This window comes from Oryzias melastigma, linkage group LG17 (assembly GCF_002922805.2).
Source record: "Oryzias melastigma strain HK-1 linkage group LG17, ASM292280v2, whole genome shotgun sequence".
NCBI classification, from domain to species: Eukaryota; Metazoa; Chordata; class Actinopteri; order Beloniformes; family Adrianichthyidae; genus Oryzias; species Oryzias melastigma.
The window spans coordinates 3073613-3093201 of record NC_050528.1 but is presented as its reverse complement, the minus strand read 5'-3'; the positions used below and the strand labels follow the sequence as shown (position 1 = coordinate 3093201).

The 19589-nt window shown below is 36.0% G+C and overlaps 1 protein-coding gene across 5 annotated transcripts in view; it reads right to left on the bottom strand.

The window, feature by feature from the left end:
• Nucleotides 1–18062, bottom strand: part of pde1cb (phosphodiesterase 1C, calmodulin-dependent b) — a 149661-nt gene extending 131599 nt beyond the window's left edge. For 3 of the 5 annotated variants that reach the window (XM_024274010.2, XM_036216429.1, XM_024274011.2), the window contains exon 1: nucleotides 16777–18062. In XM_024274010.2, coding sequence (XP_024129778.1) covers nucleotides 16777–17032 — 256 coding nt within the window. In that variant the 5' untranslated portion in view covers nucleotides 17033–18062. Of the gene's footprint in view, nucleotides 1–7212; nucleotides 7303–9495; nucleotides 9798–16776 lie in introns of those variants that run through there. The other 2 variants (XM_036216433.1, XM_036216431.1) reach the window with 2 other exon arrangements.
• Between the last annotated feature and the right edge of the window lie 1527 nt (nucleotides 18063–19589).

Here is a 19589-nt window from a genome sequence, read left to right as displayed (position 1 = left end):
GCCGACGACGATGAAGTTGGCTTCCGATTCACAGCGAGAGCGTTCCACTGTATTTTTCGAACTCAGACCACCTAAAAACAGGTCCTGTACGGAAAAATCGGAAGCCAGCTTCACGGTCGTCTCGAGCAAGCGTTTACATCCGCGGTCCCATGGTAAAGGCGTGGAAATAGGTGGACGGTTGCAATAATCTCACTCCTGATTGGCGACAGTACTTCCTGTAGATTCGATGACTCAGCTATGACTCAGACCAATCGCTGAAGATTGTTTGCAAATGGCGGTATCCATTTCAGGAATTGACGGTGAAAGCGGCGGCCTACTTTTGCGAGGAGAGGAAGTAATGCATTTCCAATGGGGGACCTCAGTGCTCGATTTGTCCATTGTTTTTACAGTCTATGAAAAGAATCAAATAAAATACAGTTTTTAACTAAAATTGTTTAATTGCAATGCATTGTGGTCTATATTCACACTGTTTTTTTCACAGAAAAATATGGAAAGATGTATTATTTCCACTTCCGTCTGATGATGTCAGGCGCCATCTTGTCTGCAGCCAGGATGAGCTCTAAACCTCAGAAAGGTGTGAGCGTTCAGCGTCAGACTCATAACTGTGGATGTAAAAAGAACCTCCAACAAAACGTCTTTGTTGTCAAAACACTGTCGACCGTTGATAAGACAACCATGAACAAAAAAGTCCATAATCTACTTAAAGGGCCGATACCAAACAAAATCAACTTGTTTGAGCTTTTAAGTGTATTATAATGTTTAGTCCTCATTTTAAAAAAGCAGTGTTTTGCTAATTTCACGTATTTAAGACCATTTAAAAAAAAAAAAAACCTGAACCAATCCACAGAAATGAGCAGGACCTCACATTGTGACATCACAAAGTGGGGAACCGCCCCTTCCATGAAGTGTATAGTTTATTCTGAAACACTTAAGAACACCAGGATATAGGCCCCTTAAGGAAAAATGATGAAGAATTTTTCTATATTTTTCTATATTTTTTCATTCAATTCAAAATAAGTTTTTGACTCTCTTTAAAATCTGCTGTTGCCCCCTCTGAAGTAAAAAATAACATGAAATATAAGTTACTATGATAAATTCAACACTGCAAACACTAAAGGATGACTATCACACAGAGGTTAAGATTTTTGTCGCAGACAAATGTAGAGGCTAAATAAAGTATTTAAGGCAGTACAGTTAATGGAGCCATATCATGTTCATAAAAAATAGTGAAAAATTTTGTAAAAAAGACAATTAATTAAACTCATGAGTATTTATGCATTTTGAATTTTTTGTAAAGTTCTTCTTTCTAATTTTAAAGGCTCACCTGTAAATGTTGCTTTCATCATAATCTCTAATACCACCTTAAATCAAGCACATGATCTCCAAACTGGACGATTCCAGAGACATAAATTACATCATAATGCAAAAACTGCAGCACAACTGTTATCCATAAAAGAGAATATTTGAGAGATCCCTCACAAGCTTTGACATATCTCACCTTGAGCCTTGCAGGTGTGGTAACAAGCCTCCCTGAATGAGATATAATATAATATCCCAACAAAAAGCAGAGCAAATTTCAGCCCTTTCTGCAGCCCGGGAGGGTAACAGCTGCTGCAGACAGCTCCGGGTATACAGGCGCTCCCTCGAGAGTACACCAGCTCTCACATATGTCAGCCAGGATGTGCAAAGAGGCATGAGACACCTACATCCTCCACCCACCGCCGCATAATGCCCCCAGCTGACAAAGACTCTGGAACGGGGCTCCAGACAAAGGAAACAGGGAGATCCGTCAACCAAACACACAACTTGATAAAAACCTCTTATAGGAATTAGCTCAACGGTAAGTAAGTGATTGCAATCTGTGCAGAACAGGAAATAAAGGCTGTTCACTCAGTGGAGCCACAAATCCCTATAGCAACTGTGAACTGGTGGGTACACACAGCTGAGCTGCTGCAGGGGTCAAAATACCATGTATGTTTGATTTGGATCAACAATAATTATGAAAACATCTGTCCCCTTTTTAAATCATCAGATCTCCTTATAATCCTCTGTTGAGTCTCGCTGTTGATGTCCAGTTTTCAATCAATCGTTCAATCAGAGACAGAAATGTACCAGAGTTGAGGCTCACAAAGGGCTTCAAAGAGAAGCAACTGAAGAATATGAAAGACGATAGAATGAATGAAGTGTTATACAGCACTTTACAATGCCACTGGGACAATAACAAAGAACATTTCAAATGTAGAAGATTGAGAACAAAAACATTTCAAAAACAACAGCAAGAAATACATAAAGCCATAAAATACATAAAAAATGTGAAAGAATTTAGTTCTGCCACAAACGATTATTTTAATAGCCGACTAATCGACAATTATTTTTCCGATTAGTCGACTAATCGGGTCATGCACAAAGTGAATGTAAAACTCATTAGCTTTAAACTACATATATAGCATTACCTGTGATAATGCTAGTGTGAATGCTGTAAGCTGAAATTGGCCACTGAAGATGCTGAAATTGATAACTAAATACGCTGAAGCTGATAGCTGAAAATGCTGAAGCTGATAGCTAACTAAAATATTAGTTAAATGCCAAATTAGCCTAAAAATATGAAAAAAGCCTAAGTTAGCCGAAACAACTAGCATGTATCTGGAATATTAGCTTAACACCAAATTAGCCTGAAAAAACTGAAAGAATCCTAAATAAGCCAAGATAGCTAGCATGTAGCTGAAATATTAGCTAAACTCTAAAGTAGCCTAAAAAAAACCTTAATAAATGCCAAAATAGTTCAAAAAGCTAACAGAATGCTAATATGATTTTCAACTTTACCACACTCTGACCCTATATAATATGAAGTAACGACTAATAGACTATTAAATTAGTCGTCAACTATTTTAATAGTCGATTAGTCGTCTATTAGTCGACTAATTGTGCCAGCTCTAAAATAATTCAATGTTATGAGAGAAAGAAAATAAGATTCCACCAAATATTGAGTATTAAAAGTCCTTCAACAAAAGTAAGTTTTTAGTTAATGTTTAAAACTGGAAATCCAAACCGATACAAACATTAAACCAATGACACAGTGGGATGAAAAAATGCCCCTTAAATAAAGAGTATTGATGTTCATGTGATTCATTGATGATCTGCAGTTCATGGGGAGAATGTCCTAAAACTACTGACCACTCAAAAGGAGCTTATCACTTTAAAAATAAAAATATTTTCCAGAAGAGTGCTATTGATCTGCAGCAGCTCCTCTGACAGCTCTTCGGCTGTAGAGACGAAGCGATCAGTTCTGGGGGATATATTTATTTTTAAAAGATATAAGTGTTTTAAAAATGTTTATTTAATCTTTTTAATATTAATTATCAGGCATATCTGTTTAAGAAAGTGGGAAAATGTCAAGTTTTATCACATATTATTCACAATCTAAGTTTAAAACGGCTGATAAGAAAACTCTAAAGACCCAGCATTCTAGTAGTACTTGAACGCATCACTCACAGATGGAATCCGTGTGTAACTTAGGTTTCGTAAAAGGTGATTTCTGCGTATTTTTTAAAGATTTTGTGTGTAATTAGTTTAAATTTGTGCATGTGTAAATTGTATTTTGTATATTTTTAAATTTTGTTAATTTTTTACTTATGCACAAAACGTATTATATGAGTTACAAATCAAGAATACACACGCATAAATCCAAAGTTATGCACAAATAAAGAATTACACACAAATTATGCATGCAAAAATCAAAAATAAGCACGCACAAATCAAGAATACACACGCAAAAATCAAGAATATGCACGCACAAATCAAGAATACACACGCAAAAATCAAGAATATGCACGCCCAAATAAAGAATATGCACGCACAAATAGAGAATACACATGCAAAAATCAAGAATGCGCATGCACAAATCAAGGATACACACGCAAAAATCAAGAATATGCACGCACAAATCCTAATTTATGCACAAATCAAGAATGCGCATGCACAAATCAAGAATACTCACGCACAAATCCTAATTTATGCACAAATCAAGAATGATGCACCCACAAATCGGAGTGAGTCTATTTTCTCTCCATATTCGTACGGCCTCCTCAAGGGACGCCATGTTAAACTCCTGAAGGATGTCCATACAAACTACACAATGATTGTCTCATTTCCTCATTTCTAGTAGTCAGTTATGTGTTGTCTAAGTGTTCACTACAACCAGCCGCCCGCAGCATGCCCGTTGAAAACATGAACATTTACTCTCTACGGAATTATTCATTTGTCTGCGACCTTCATAATTTACACAGGACACTTGTGTTTACCATTTTATCAGCCCGTTTCCACCCAAAAGGGAGGTTGGGACTAAGACTTTAGACTTCCACTAAGGAATAACCAAAAGATTCACATCCAGGAACCAATTTTAAGAATATTTTTTTGCAAAAAAGAGCTGACTTGTTCCTGATCCTGTCTCCTCCGAATCATCTGCTCAAACCTTTAGATGTGTTTTTGTAAATAATGATGTTTCTGAAACACTTCAGAAACACAACATAATGGCAGTTTGTGTTCCTCTTTGATCTAACTGGATCTATAACGTCATTAACTGGTATCAAAGAAACTGAGCGGAAGGCTGTTGGAGAGAAAAATGTTCCATCCGATTTATGTGTAAGACTTGATTTTTAACTTTTGTCTGAATGTTTGTGTGCAGCTGCAATTGTGTATTCACATGTAAAAAAAATGAATATACATTTATATGGACATGAAATATTTAGAAAACTGAGGTTTAGAACAAAGGTATTGGTGAGATGTTCCTCAATATATGTATGGAATAAACTGGACTAAGAAACTAAAAATACAAAAATACAAAAATAATTGCTGCCTTAGTATTATTAATAGTAAGATATTAAGCAACTGATTGATAATATCTAGAGAAAAATATTTCATAATACTTTAATGCCAGTGAACCTTGTGTTGGTGAATAAGAGGGTTTGTGTAGATAACTTTATGTAAATGTGTATTTATTTATTTCATATGTTCATTTTAATTGGGGTTAATATTTATGTAAAGATCATTTTTTTTGTTTGATGTACTTTGATTTACTTTTGTTAATTTAGTGATAAAGACAGATAATACATGTTTTCCTCTTTTTTCTCCTTTTCGTTTATTAACTGTTATTTCATTTTATATCATTTTGATGTTATGTATTGTCATTAAATTAAATAAATGTAAAAAAATATGAAGAGCTCTATGCTGCAGAGGCTTACCATAGGAGGGAGGAGCTGTAGAGAAAATCTGATTGGTTCTGAAACTCCTTTTTTCTAAGACTTAAGTGTTTTTAGACATTTTTTTGTAATTGTCGGGGCATTTTGTTTAAAAAAAATTGTGAAAATGTCAAGTTTTTTACTAGGTATTAAGTTCAAAGCAGCTGATAAGAAAACTTTGAAGACTTAGCATTTCAGCAGCATTTAAACGCATCATTTACACACTAATCTTGGAGACGTGAAGAGTATGAAGTTAGATTTGTTGCTAAAGTATTGTCCGTCTGTAAAAAAAAGTTATGTACTAGTGAGAGATCTGTGTCTGTAAAAGATGCAAAAGATTTTGCACTTGTAGAAAAAATTGTCTCTTTAAAAATGTTTTGTAAATGTAAAAAAACATTGTGTGCCTGTAAAAATGTTTTGTATTTGTAGAAAAAATTGTCATCCGTGAAAATTCATTGTATGTGTGTAAAATGTCATGTTAAAGACAGGCTCTTTTCCAAGTACAAAATCATTATAGAGACACACACATCTCTTACTATGAGTACCAACCTTTTTTTCCAGACGAACAACACTTTAGCAACAAATCTAACTTCATATCAAATTTGTGCGACGATGCAGTTTAACGTGTATCTGGCGATTAGTGAGTCGATTTTAAAGATTTGTGCGTGTAGTTCATTTTAAGCCAGTGCAATTTACAGTTGTGTTTGTTTTAGGGATGTCCCGATCCGATCACGTGATCGGAAATCAGGGCCGATCACGTGATTTGGGACTCGATCGGAATCGGACTCCTTTGTCCGATTAGGATCGGATATTTCATTAATTCTCATTATGATCAGAGCTTTATATTTCACCTTATCATTCCGGATAAATACTCCACTAGAAGTCTGCATGTCATGAAAAGATCACAAAATGTCATCACCAGAAAACGCAGCAGAAAACAGCAGCAGCTCAAGCAGAAGGCTAACTTGTAAACAAAGCTAGCTAGAAAGCTAACTTCCGGGATCAATAACTCTTTAAAAAAATCTTTAAACTGACAGCAAGTGTCTCTATTGGTTTGTCATAACTCAAACAACAACCTCTAAAGGTATTCCAACAGAAAAAGACAGTATTTTGTTTCTTTTTAATGTGAAGCTCTTCATGCTGCAGACAGGTGGCTAAACAGCAGCTGCTAACTGCTACATGCTAGCGCCGTGATTTAGCCTTAGACTTTAGGACCCCAGCTGTCCTTTGATATGCCTGTTTTATTTATCGGACAGAGAAATAACAGTTAAGAAAATTAACTACTCTGGCAATAAAACCAAAAATGTGATGTCTTAAGAACTTGAAGAATAAGTACATAATCTTAAAAATAACTAAATAAATAAAACTAATACATTAAAACTAATAATCATACCAGCTATTCATGAACACTCAAATGTTATGCTAAAACAAAATCATAATTTATTTTTAAGAATTTTAAATGAGGACAGGAATCACATTTGGTCAAAAATGTTCAATAGCTCTAAAGATGTTAAAGCTAAAGTCACTAAACTTTATCACATGACTAATTATCACTTATATAACAAGAAAATTGTATTTTCTTTCCTAGTTTATATTTGCTGTATTTTTACTTGTTTATTAAAGCTACTTCACAGAAGTGTTTTATTTAAGTGTTTAATGATAAAAAAAGGTTATTGAAATATAAATAAGGGACAACACAAATCTGTTTCTTCAATTCATTAATGTTTTAAATGTCTTATAAAAGTATCGGATCGGGACTCGGTATCGGCAGATACACAAAATCAAATGACTCGGAATCGGATCGGGCCCAAAAAAACCTGATTGGGACATCCCTAGTTTGTTTAGATTGTATTTTCTTGTATTTTGTACATTTGTTGTGCATTTGAACACAAAAGTACAAGTACACACAGAATGTATTGTATGAGTTACAAATCAACAGACACACAGATCAGATGGAACTATTTTCTCTCCGTACCTCCAGAACCTCTGAACTCCATCGTCTTCGTGTGTCTGCCTCATCAGCAAAATCCAAACCATGTACACAAACGTTCCTCCAACATCAGCCGAGGAGAACATAGTCTCTGCTGGGCAACAAACGAGGATCTGTAAACAATTCACGTTTACAGAAGACCAACAAGCAGCTTTAGAACTCTTTAGAACCACTCTGAGTTCATAAGAGAAGATCCTGAAGGTCAGTCAAAAGGAAGGTTTTGTTTGATGATACAGATACAGGAAAAACTTTATTGTTCGTTACTTGGATTTCCATCCCAATATAATTCATGAAGGTTTTTTGGATTGACTTTGGATCACATCCGGATCAGTCCTGATCTGAACCAAGGTTAAAGGTCCATCTGGAAATACTTTTTTTAACTTTCGTCTGTATTTTCCTACAGTGTCATGCTGTTACATATTTCTAAATTCCTTTATTATGAAACAGTCCCAACAATGATCTAACCTCAAAGATATTTGATGCGTTACGAAGGTTAAAAATGGCACATTTTCAGACATTACTATAAGTCAACAATTAGTCGTCGACTAATCGACTATTAAAATAGTCGACGACTAATTTAATAGCCGATTAGTCGTTACTTTATATTATATTGAGTCAGAGTGTAGTAAAGTTTAAAGTTATAATGGCCTTCTGCTAGCTTTTTGGAGTATTTTGACATTTATTAAGGTTTTTTGGGCTATTTTGGAATTTAGCTAATATTTTAGCAGCATGCTAACTCTTTGGCTTATTTAGGCTTTTTCCAGTTGTTTAGGCTAATTCTGCATTTAACTAATACTTTAACTGACTGGCTGTCAGCTTCAGCGTTTTCAGCTTTTAGCCTCAGTGATTGCAGCAATCAACCTCAGTGTTTTCAGCTATCAATTTCAGCATCTTCAGCTGCTAAATTCACTTTACAGCATTCACACTAGCATTATCACAGGTAATGCTATATATCTAGTTTTGAGTTAGTTTAAAGTTAATAATGGTTTAGATGTGTGCTTTACATCCACTTTGTGCATTATCCAATTAGTTGACAAATCGGAAAGTAAATAATTGGTGATTAGTTGACTATTAAAATAATTGTTTGTGGCAGCACTAGTCAACACAAAACAGCTTTATTTATGAAGGAGCTTTTTAATTGGGCTCCTAAAGCTTATCAAGAAATCATTTTTGTTTGTTTTTGTTGCTTTTTTAGGTCTTAATTTAAGCATATCCTCCCGATAACCTGTTCTGGCACTCATGTGTAACCTTTGACACCCTGACGTATTTTTGACAGTTTGTGAACAGGAGAAATTCATATTCAAAACAAGGACAAGTTGTACTCAAAATAGACATGTTAAACGTAAAACTAAGTGTTGTATTCAGATTTTTTCTGCACATTTGTGCAGAAAATATAAATGTATTTATGAATATGAATTTCTCTTTATGAATACAAAATATTTTGAAACTGGTCTTACCTCATAGGTTAAGGGCATTCTGTGTGTTTTATCATTTCATTTTAGTTGTTTTTAACCTATGAAGCAGCTTCGTATTGATACAGTTTGAAAAATACTTTCTAAATAAAGTTACATTTGTTTAAAAAAAATAATAATAATCTAATTTATTTATTTCAAACTTGTTTTTATCCTTTTGGTTGCTGTAAGTTTCCACCATCTTTTACTTTTATCATCAGTAAATAAAACAAAACCTTTCAAACATTTAACAGAAAGAGCTTAGCAAGAACCAGGTTCATCGTTATCTTGTCTTTCAGTCATCAGAGATGAAAATCCTTCTGTTCCAAAAGGAAAACCCCGATCCAGTTCCATCTGTCCTCGTCTCTGATGGACTGGAAGCAGCTCAGCATCTAAGCAGAAACGGCGTCCTGCTGGATCTACAAACATCTGCCTGACGCGCTCAAACCTCAAACACAAACATCCATGATGGAGAGCAGCTACAACACATCTGCAGTCATTTCATTCCTCTACGTATCCAAGAATGCTTCACTCAAACCAGAGTCCAGGGTTAAGCTGACCTCCATGCAGATGATTTGAAACTGATCTTAAAAAGTACTCCAAACCGTCACAGAAATAAAGCAGTGGTTGTTGTCACTACATCAGTAAACGATCAGAGAAATAAAATCAGCAGTTTGATCAAGACAGTTAGAAGTGATAAATGTCAACATCGGGGTCTAATTACAGGATCAGCCCCTTCTTTACCGAAATGAAATCATTCAGGATAACGAGGGACAGGTGATTCGGGATGACAAACAGGATTCTGGGTAATGTTTACCTTCACACCTGTGCAGTAACAATCATGGGGACACGGAGGCGTCGATGCCAGAACGTTCTCTACAACAGCTGCTGAGAGGTGCCCTCGCCTCCTCGCCCAGATTTCTGCTGAATTATTGTGAAGATTCATTTTCTTTGAGGGTCATTACTAGAACGTCACCATCGCTAGGCAACAGGAAGACCTATCAGGCTGTGCAGTACGCCAAGGATGCTAAGGCTTCTAATCACAAATTGTACTTATTAAGGCTGTTTTATAGACATCCGCAGTTCATCTTTTAAGGCAAATGTGTCAAAGTCGAGGCCCAGGGGCCGAATCCGGCCCTCCAGGTAATTCTGTCCGGCCCTCCAGATCATTTTATTTCATTGTTATTAATGACCTGATGTTATCTTGAGCTCATTTCTAATTTTTCTAACTTTTTATGGAGAGTAAAATATTGAAAGTTATTTAAGGTTTAAGTTGATTTATTCTGGAATAATATTCCTGCATTTTTATTATTCAGAATCACATTAAAAAGCTACAGTTTTAAAGTTTTAAAGATTAGTATTCTGCAGCTTTTTGGATTATTTTGGCATTTACTAAGATTTTTTGGGCTATTTTAGAGCTTAGTTAATATTTCAACTACATAGTAGCTGTTTTGGCTAATTTAGGATTTTCTTCTTTTTTTCAGGGTATTTTGTAGTTAGGTTAATATTTACATCCTAGCTGTTATGGATAATTTAGGCATTTTTGTTTTGTTTTTTAGGCTGTTTTAGAGTTTAGCTGATATTTAATCTGCATGTTAGCTGTTTTGGCTAATTTATTTTATTATTTTTTTAAGGCTGTTTTGGAGTTAGATAATATTTCAGCTGCATGCTAGCAATTTTGGCAAATGTATGATTTTTTCAGTTTTTTAGGCAATTTTGCAATTTAGCTAATATTTCAGCTACATGCTAGCTGTGTTGGCTAACTTAAGTATTATTAGTTTTATTATTTCATTTTTTAGGCTAATTAGACATTTAGCTAATATTTTTAGCTGGTTATCAGCTTCAGCGTTTCTAGCTATGAATTTCAGCATCTTCTGGTATCTTCACCAGAATCTTCAGCGGCCAAATTCAGCTTACAGCATTCACACTAGCATTATCACAGGTAATGTTATGTTAAAAAGTTATGTTTTTATTTTTTTATTTAGCTAAAAAATGTTCAATAAACGTTTATCCTGTTCGCCCTGTTTTGGATTTTGACCCCCTGTGCGATTGAGGTTGACACGCCTGTTTTATGGTTTTTGTTTGTGTTTTGGTGAACAGAAATTGTCCCTGTAAAGTTTGACTGATATTTTTGTAATCTTTAAAATGAAATGACTGTGTTTTTTTAAGAGAAAGCAGTAAATCTTTGTGTAGAGGACACAAAAAAACACCTGCTGATGTAAATAGAGGAAAAGCTGTCCGTCGACCTTTGATCTGGTCATCAAACAGGAGGACATCACCAAAGACCTTCATTATCTGTGGAGATGTAAAGAGGGACGTCTAACTGAGGAGCAGACATCCCAACAGCTCAAATGTTCACCTTCCTGTTGTCTAATGCTGACAGCTAAACACTTAAAAATACTTTTACAGAGTAATTAAATCTGGCAGCTTTTTTCCTCTTCTTTACAAAAAGCATCACAAATAATGACGACGATGCAACCAGACAGAAAAACAAGCTCATTAGAGGTCTCCCCCAGACTCCAGAGCGACACTCACTCCGTCAGTCCCAGCGCCGCTGTCGCCACAGTGACATGCTCATGTAATTAGGACACACAGGGTACCGGGGAGTTGGCCATCTCCCCTGCTAAATACTTATTAGAGGAACCTTTAAGGATAATGTTAGCCTGACTTTCAAACCTGGGGGAAATTATCTGACAAACAGAGCTGACGTGTGAATTCTGCCGCCCTGAGGCGACGAATTCTGAAAGATGAAAAATAAAATATGCAGGCGGAGTGAAGACGCCGGGCTAATGGTATTTGAGCCAGCATGGGTCCAGATCAGAGCGGTCTAAGTAAGTGTTTGGTCAGCAGGGCAAAGCTAACCAAAAAACAGAAAAGCTGTTGATCAAAGAATTTTAGAAACCGCGAACGCTCCGACGTTCCAAACAATCACTGCTCTCTTTGAGACAAATGATGACAAACACACAAATGTGTTCACAGATGAAGACACAATGAAGATCGGTTCATGTTCTGGAAGAAAGAAAGTTTCTTTAGATGAATGTTGACTGGTTCAAAGGATGGAGATGTAAAATGATTCAAAAATGTTGATAAAACTTCTAGTTTACTGTCAGTTTCAAACAGCGCTTCAAAGAGAAGATGTGGTGAACCGGGAATCAAAAAGAAGTAACTTATTTGAGCTCAAGAAAGAATTTGAAATTATATTTACAAAATGGGAAAAAAAAGTTAGTATTTCTGACTCTTCTTTATTGTTTTGTTGATTTTTGCCAGGTTTTGTTTGTCAATACCTCTCTTTTTTCAGTTATACTAAAATAGCAGGTAGACTAAAGCAGGATTTTTTAATGTTGTTATTTAGTTCACTTTAAGAGGAAAACCCGAACTATTAGTTCATGATCTCAAAATTGGTCTATCGGTTGTTAATCTCGTCATAGTGAAGCTTTGGCGCAATTTCAATAAAGATCTAAACTTTTGAACATTAGATGACGAGCCACTTTTTATTGAAGCTTCTGATTGGTCAGTTTATAACTTAAATAACTTGAAATACAGAAAACAAAAAACATTATTATCAAAGAATTGACCGATTAGCAGCTGTTTATTTCTCTATGGAAGTGTATTGGAGCCAGCAGGTACTTCCTGTTCCTGACTCAGTCCAGTTCTCATATACAGTCAATGGTTTCACCTAAAAAGATTATTATTATTATCTCCATTGATCCTGCATTTGTTGAAATAAAGGCCTCTGCGATCGTATCTTTCATAGAATCACCAGCAGCAGCTTTGTTCCACATTTGCCAGAATGGTCATAACTGAGCTGTGGTTGCTGGGATCCCCTGACACGTACGGAGCTGACCAGAGGAACTCCTCATCTTTAGGAAGGCAGAGGAACAGATGAGTAATCGGGCTGGAAGTCAGAATGGGCCTTGAATGCCGCTGGGGAGCAGGAGGAACTCTATGTCATCTGATCATGGAAACATGGCAGTGCAGATGATATTTGAGGAACTAACCAGGGAGACGTTTTCCTAAGAGATGCCGATGAGGTAGTTGGATTCGGCACGACGGTGATGTAGAGAAGTTAATGGCATGGAAACGAGACGGAGCAGAGAAAAGGTCAAGAGGTTTCAGATTGTTTTCTGTTCCTTTAGTTCTTCACAGCTAAAGGGAATTTTATTCAGTTATGCTTTGATTAAAGCTGGATTTTTTTAAGATAATGGATTTTAAAGTATTGATTATCAAATGCATTTTTTCTCAAAGTAAAGATGAAAATGATGTTTTTGGTGTTTTCAACATGTTCTTGCTGCATTTTTCTGATGATGGAGGACATGAAGAAAACAGAGGGTAAAATATTGAAAGTTATTTAAGGTTTAAGTTGATTTATTCTGGAATAATATTCCTGCCTTTTTATTATTCATAATTATGTTAAAAAGTTACAGTTTTAAAGTTTTAAAAATTGACATTGTGCTAGCTTTTAGGACTATTATTATTATTATTAACCTTTATTTAACCAGGGGTGGATCCCATTGAGATTTCAAACCACTTTTTCAAGGGAGCCCTGGGGAGGAATCAATACAACAATAAAATACAACATTTGTTAAGCAAATAAAACAGAATTACAATGAAGGTTAAAATTTCATATAAATTAATTAGCTAAAACATGTACAATTTAAAGAAGCAGTCTCAAGTGCTCTTAATCTAGATATAAAAGCATTCATAGAGATAAGTTCTCTCAGTTGCAAGTCCTTTTGAAGCAAATTCCATGAGGATGGAGCAGATGAGAAAAAAGCCTTTTTCCCAAGCTCAGTACTAACAGAAGGAACAGAGAGTAATAAATGGTTATTGGAACGCAAAGCATGAGATTGAACATATCTCTGTGTGATTAAGTTACAAATATAATCAGGAAGAAGTCCAAGTATAGCTCTGTAAATAAAACTGTACCAGTGAGTTAATCGCCTGGTGGACAGAGAAGGCCATCCCACTTTGTGGTACAGCTGACAGCGATGGGTCAATGACCTACTGTTGGTGATGAACCTTAGAGCAGCATGGTACACAGAATCAATCTTACTAAGACAATTAGCAGAGGCGTTCATATAGAGCAGATCTCCATAATCTAAAATGGGTAGAAAAGTTGCAGCAACAAGACGCTTTTTAACTTTAAAAGAAAAACAGCATTTGTGTTGGTATAAAAAACCCAGTTTAAGTTTAAGTTTCTTCACAAGGATTTCAACATATTTTGGCATTTACTAAGATTTTTTAGGCTGTTTTGGAGTTCAGCTAATATTTCATTTACAAGCTAACTGTTTTGGCTAATTTGGGGTTTTCTTTTTACATTTTTTTAGGCTGTTTTGTAGTTAAGCTAATATTTCCACACTAGCTGTTTCGGCTAATATAGGCGTTTTTTTCAGTTTTTTATGATATTTTGAAGTTTAGCTATTTTTTCAGCTACATGCTAGCTGTTTTGGATAACCTAAGTTTTTTTTAGGCTAATTTATCATTTAGCTATTATTTTAGCTGCCTATCAGCTTCAGTGATTTTAGCTATCAACTTCAGCATTTTCAGCAATCAGCTTCAGCGCTTTCAGCTGTTAGTTTCAGTGTTTTCAGCTATCAGCTTCAGCGTGTTTAGCTATCAATTTCTGCATTTTCATCTATTAGCTTCAGCGTTTTTAGCTTTCAGCTTCAGCATTTTGAGCCATCAGCTTCAGCATTTTTTTTCTATCAGCCACAGTGTTTTCAGCTATTAGCTTCAGTGATTTCTGCTATCACCTTCAGCGTTTTTAACTATTAATCTCAGCATCTTCAACTATCAGCACTAGTATGTCCAGCAGCCAAATTCAGCTTACAGCATTCACACTAGCATTATCACAGGTAATACTGTATATCTAGTTCACAACTATGTTAAAAAGTTTCAGTTTTAAAGTTTTAAATATTTAGTTTTAGAGTGTTCAATAAATGTTTTTCCTGTTCGTCCCGCGATCTAAGGAGTGTTTTGGATTTTGGCCGATCGTGTGATTGAGTTTGATACTCCTGAAATAGATTAAAAAATACACAAGAGTAATTGTCTACAAAAAGGAAAGTGTTAAAAATACTAAGACAGTAAAGCCAGTAACATTATCTCAGTAAGCATTCATTTAAAACTTCAATGGAATATATTTTTCAAAATTAACACCTATTTGACAAACTGTAGCTTCAGTCAGGAAATGGTTTCCATCCTAAAATTGATAAGAGAACATTTTCATTTAGGTTATTTCTGTCCCAGCGACGTCTCATATATCAAAGAGATGCTTTGCTTGTGGAGATATGCTGCATTGAAGCCGGCCTTCAAAGGGCTCAGCATTTATTCAGAGCAGCTTTTTTCCAGGAGTAGATTCACTTAACCCTCTGAAGTGAACAATTGTCCTCCTTTAGAGAAAAAAAGAGAACAGAAACCTGTCACAACAATCCCGCTGCAGCCAGCAGGCAGCTCAAATAAACGGGAAAACATATCTATTTAACCAGCAGTGAGTAAATCAACGGCATGTTTGCTAATGTATCTCACTGGTTAATATCTCACTGGAAATCCACTTGCAGTTTATCTCCATGTAAAACTGTTTAATCATAGAGGAGTCAATGTATTTTGTGTAATTAAAACCCTAAATTATCTAAAAACAAAAGTTTTTTGTTCTTATAAAAATATTTAAAGTACAAATAAAAAAGATGCTGATATTGTGAAAACATAATGTTAAATATATGCAGTTTTTTGGGTCACGTGGATCAAAATGTTTAAATAAACACATTTTTTTTTCTTTTAAACTTGAGTGTTGAGAAATGTTCTGCATAAACTTAACATGTCATTAAAAACATCAAAAAAACAACTTATGTTCTTATTTATTTTGTCTCTAAGGAACATTTTAAAACTCAGATTTTACAATAATTTAATAAACTATACTCTAAAACATGTGTCAAAGTCAAGGCCCGGGGGCCGGATCCGGCCCTCCAGGTAATTCTATCCAGCCCTCCAGATCATTTTATGTTATTGTTATTGATGACCCGATGTTATCTTGTTCTCATTTCTAACTTGTATAATTTTGACAAAATATATTTTTATGGAGAGTAAAATATTGAAAGTTATTTAAGGTTTAAGTTGATTTATTCTGGATTAATATTCATGACTTTTTATTATTCATAATATGGTAAAAAGTTACAGTTTTAAAGTTTTTTTTTAAATTGACATCCTGCTAGCTTTTTGGACTATTTTGGTATCTAATAAGATTGATTTTGGCTATTTTGGAGTTTAGTTAATATTTCAGCTGCATGCTAACTGTTTTGGCTAGTTTAGCCTTTTTTCTATACGTTTTTAGGGCTTTTTTGGAGTTTAGCTCATATTTAAGCTACATGCTAGCTATTTCGGCTAGTTTAGCCTTTTTTCAGTTTTTTTAAGCAACTTTAAAGTTTGGCTGTTTCTTTTCAGCCACATGCTAGCTGTTTTTGGTTGATTTAGCGTTTTCTTTTTTGACTATTTTAACCTTTATTTCTTCGTTTTTTAGGCTGTTTTGGAGTTTAGCTAATATTCCAGCTACATGCTAGCAGTTTGGGCTAATTTAGCTTTTTTTCTACGTTTTTTTAGGCTGTTTTGTAGTTGGGCTTCTATTCGCACACTAACTGTTTTGGCTAATTTACACTCTTTTCAATTTTTTAAGGATATTTTGAATTATATTTTTTCAGCTAAATGATAGCTGTTAACTGTTTTTTAGGCTAATTAGGCATTTAGCTAATATCTTCACTGGCTATCAACTTTAGCGTTTTTAGCTATCAATTTCAGCATCTTCAGCGGGCAAATTCAGCTTATAGCATTCACGCTAGCATTATCGCAGGTAATGCTATATAGTTCATAATTATGTTAAAAAGTTACAGTTTTAAAGTTTTAAAAATATAGTCTTAGAGTGTTCAATAAATGTTTATCTTTCTTTGGCCCGTAACCTAAGGTGTGTTTTGGATTTTGGCCCCTTGTGTGATTGAGTTTGACACTCCTGCCCTTAAAATAAACAAAACAAAAAACTCTTTTTAAAATGTATTTCTTTTTTGGTAAATAAAATAAACTCTAAAATGCCAAGGAGACAGATCTGACTCACCGCCCTGCTGACCTTCAGAGACCTTCCTCCGTGAACTTTGCCTGCCGGAGTCCTGTCTGCTCAGGACCTCGGACAGAGACTGGCGCGAGCTCTGCCGCGCGGGCTGGCCGGACGCGCTGAAGCGCGCGCCTCTCTTCCTGGTTCGGTCCGACTCCGGAGCGGACTGGCTCCTCTCCGGGTCGTGCTTGTCGGGCTCGGAGCCCACTTTCACCAAGGCGTTCCGGGATCTTGAGAAGGCGGAGGTGACCGAGCCCATCCCGGAAACCCTGAGCTGAAGTCTGAGGGGGAAGCGGTTCTTCCTCCGAGCTCACCTGTCGTGTTCCTCTGTACCTGTTGGAAGCACGCGGCTCTGCTCGCCATGAAAAACGCGCCGCTCGTTAGGAAAAAAAAAGTTATAAAATCCGGTTTCCTCCGGGAGTCATCGCCGGCTGAGTTGAGCTGCAGACCGGGTAACGGATGAGGTGTTTTAGGGAAGCATGCCCGATCCCCCCGGTGAGTGTTTCCTCCAGCTGACACGTCACGCGGGGAAAGTTGCCCTGTCAACAAACACGCATCTCCCGGGAAAATGACGGTGTACTTTATTCAGATTAACACCTGAAGTTTACAGGTTCTTTAGACTTTTATCATTTAATTTAAAAACAGTAAAAAGTTGAAAAGTCATTTGAAGCTGTTTATTGGGTTTTTTTTCTTTAGGTAAAATCATCGCGAGATTTAAACATCTATTATATTTTTTTTCTATTAGATTTTTCTGATATAGCTTTTTTCTTTGCTGAGTTCAAACTTTTGATTTTTATTTATTTATTTTTGCTTTCTTTTCTTGTTCAGGATCATGTTGTAATACATCGTTTCACCGACAAGTGTCAGTAAAAACAAACCTGATGAATCCACGCAGGTGTGATGATGTTAAATCACCTCAAATCGGACCTGAGGAAGTCAAATTATGAATCACTTTTTAGAGTACCTTAACGTCTTATAAACAAATACAATGCTAACAATTTACCAGGATTAGCTTTAACTTTGTCAATTTAAACTGGATACATACATTAGCACATGATCACTTTTGTTTCTAAAACCATATTTCTTGTGTCAGACACAGTTTAAATTCAACACTGCAGTCATTTTGAAACTTTAATTAATCATTTTTAATTGTATTTACAATTTATAACCCACAGCAACAAAAAGTGTGTTTTTGTGGTACTTTTTTTAATGATGGAGGACATACGGGAAAAAAATGTAATCTCAAAATTGCATTTCTGAGTCTTTATTGAAATTGTTGTAAATCAGGAGCAGACAAAAAAAAGAAAAAACGTTGAAAAGCTCGTAGAAAATACTCTGGGCTGAGATAAAAGCTCCTTGCTCCGCTCCATTCTCTCTTCCAGACAAACAGATCCATGAACGTCTTTGATTTTCCTCATCCGAGCTGAAATCTGTACGTTTGAATAGCTCCGATACCAACCACCATTGTCGTTGCGCTGATAACGTAAGGTTGGGGGTGTGAGGGGCTGTAAGCTAGCGGGAGAGAGTGTTGACAGACGGGAAGTGAGGCCGGAGATCCTCCACGTCAAAAGTCCTGCCCTTAGAGGAGAATTTCTGATGAACTCCTGCTGCTCTGCAGAAACTATGTCCTAGAAAACTAATTTTTTTATTATTATTATTTTGGCTTCATGATTAAAAAAAACACGGGGAACACTTAGAAAATAGATCAGAAGATGATCAGAGTGGACCCTTAAATCTAATTTCCTTCTGCTTGCCGTGTATGGATTCACACACACACACATATCCTAATAAAGCTTTTATAAGAAATGTTAGCATTATGCTAACATTGATGCTAATGTGTGTTTTTCTATTTGAATGTAAAGACTTTTTACACAAACATTAATGCTCAACTGCAGTATGAAGGAAATCATCATGGAACTCTGGGATGCAGCACGCATGGCCTGATAAACACAACTGTTTTGGGTTTTTTTTAACTTTAATTTGATACACACTGACATTTCTTCACGCTCCACACTGCAGTATCATCACGTTGACAACCCGCTGGATGGCCCGCAGTCGCCACCCGGCCTCACCCTCGCCGCCCGGCCTCTCCCTTGCTGCCTGCCCACACGCACCAACTCCGCCCTCGCTCCCCGCCCCTACACTCCTTCACCGCCCTCGACGGCAACCTTTGACCCGAGCTCACTTGCTAAGCCCCCACTATCATCCCCAAATCTGTCTCTTCTCTTTCTGTATAGCTGAAGTGAGATGTATGTGAGAACTAGATTGAAAAAGCACTTTTTTCAAAGTGGCGGCTTTTCTGTTGGTTTTATCTCCATAGCAACCATTTTATGTTTTGTTCGCCTGAGGTCACCAAACAGATTGACGTTACTTTCATAAGAATCGGCAAGTCATTTGGGGATTTTCTTATCAGCGGAGGTTATTTGCTAACCACGCCCATTTTCAGGACTTTCCGAGTATGTGGCGGGGGTGCAATTTTTAATAATAATAATAATAATAATAATAAACAAAGCAGAAACAATAAAGAAAATGTTGCGGTTAGGATGAGTGTGTCACTGAGTATTTTCTGTCTTCTCTACACTGGTCGGGTCTGTTTGGCCTTAGGCCCTTTCTTTGAGGCCTTTTTAGGCCTTTTTACATTTTTTCACTCTAAGCAAAAATAATATGGTCCTTGGAGTCAGTAGACTGCTGCTGCGGGCCATAAAAAAATTAGAGAAACTTTTTAATTATTGTCTATATAAAAATAAGAAAAATATCATACATTTCAGCAGGACAATCAGATTCTCCTTAGTGTAGTTTTGAACTCCACACATTGA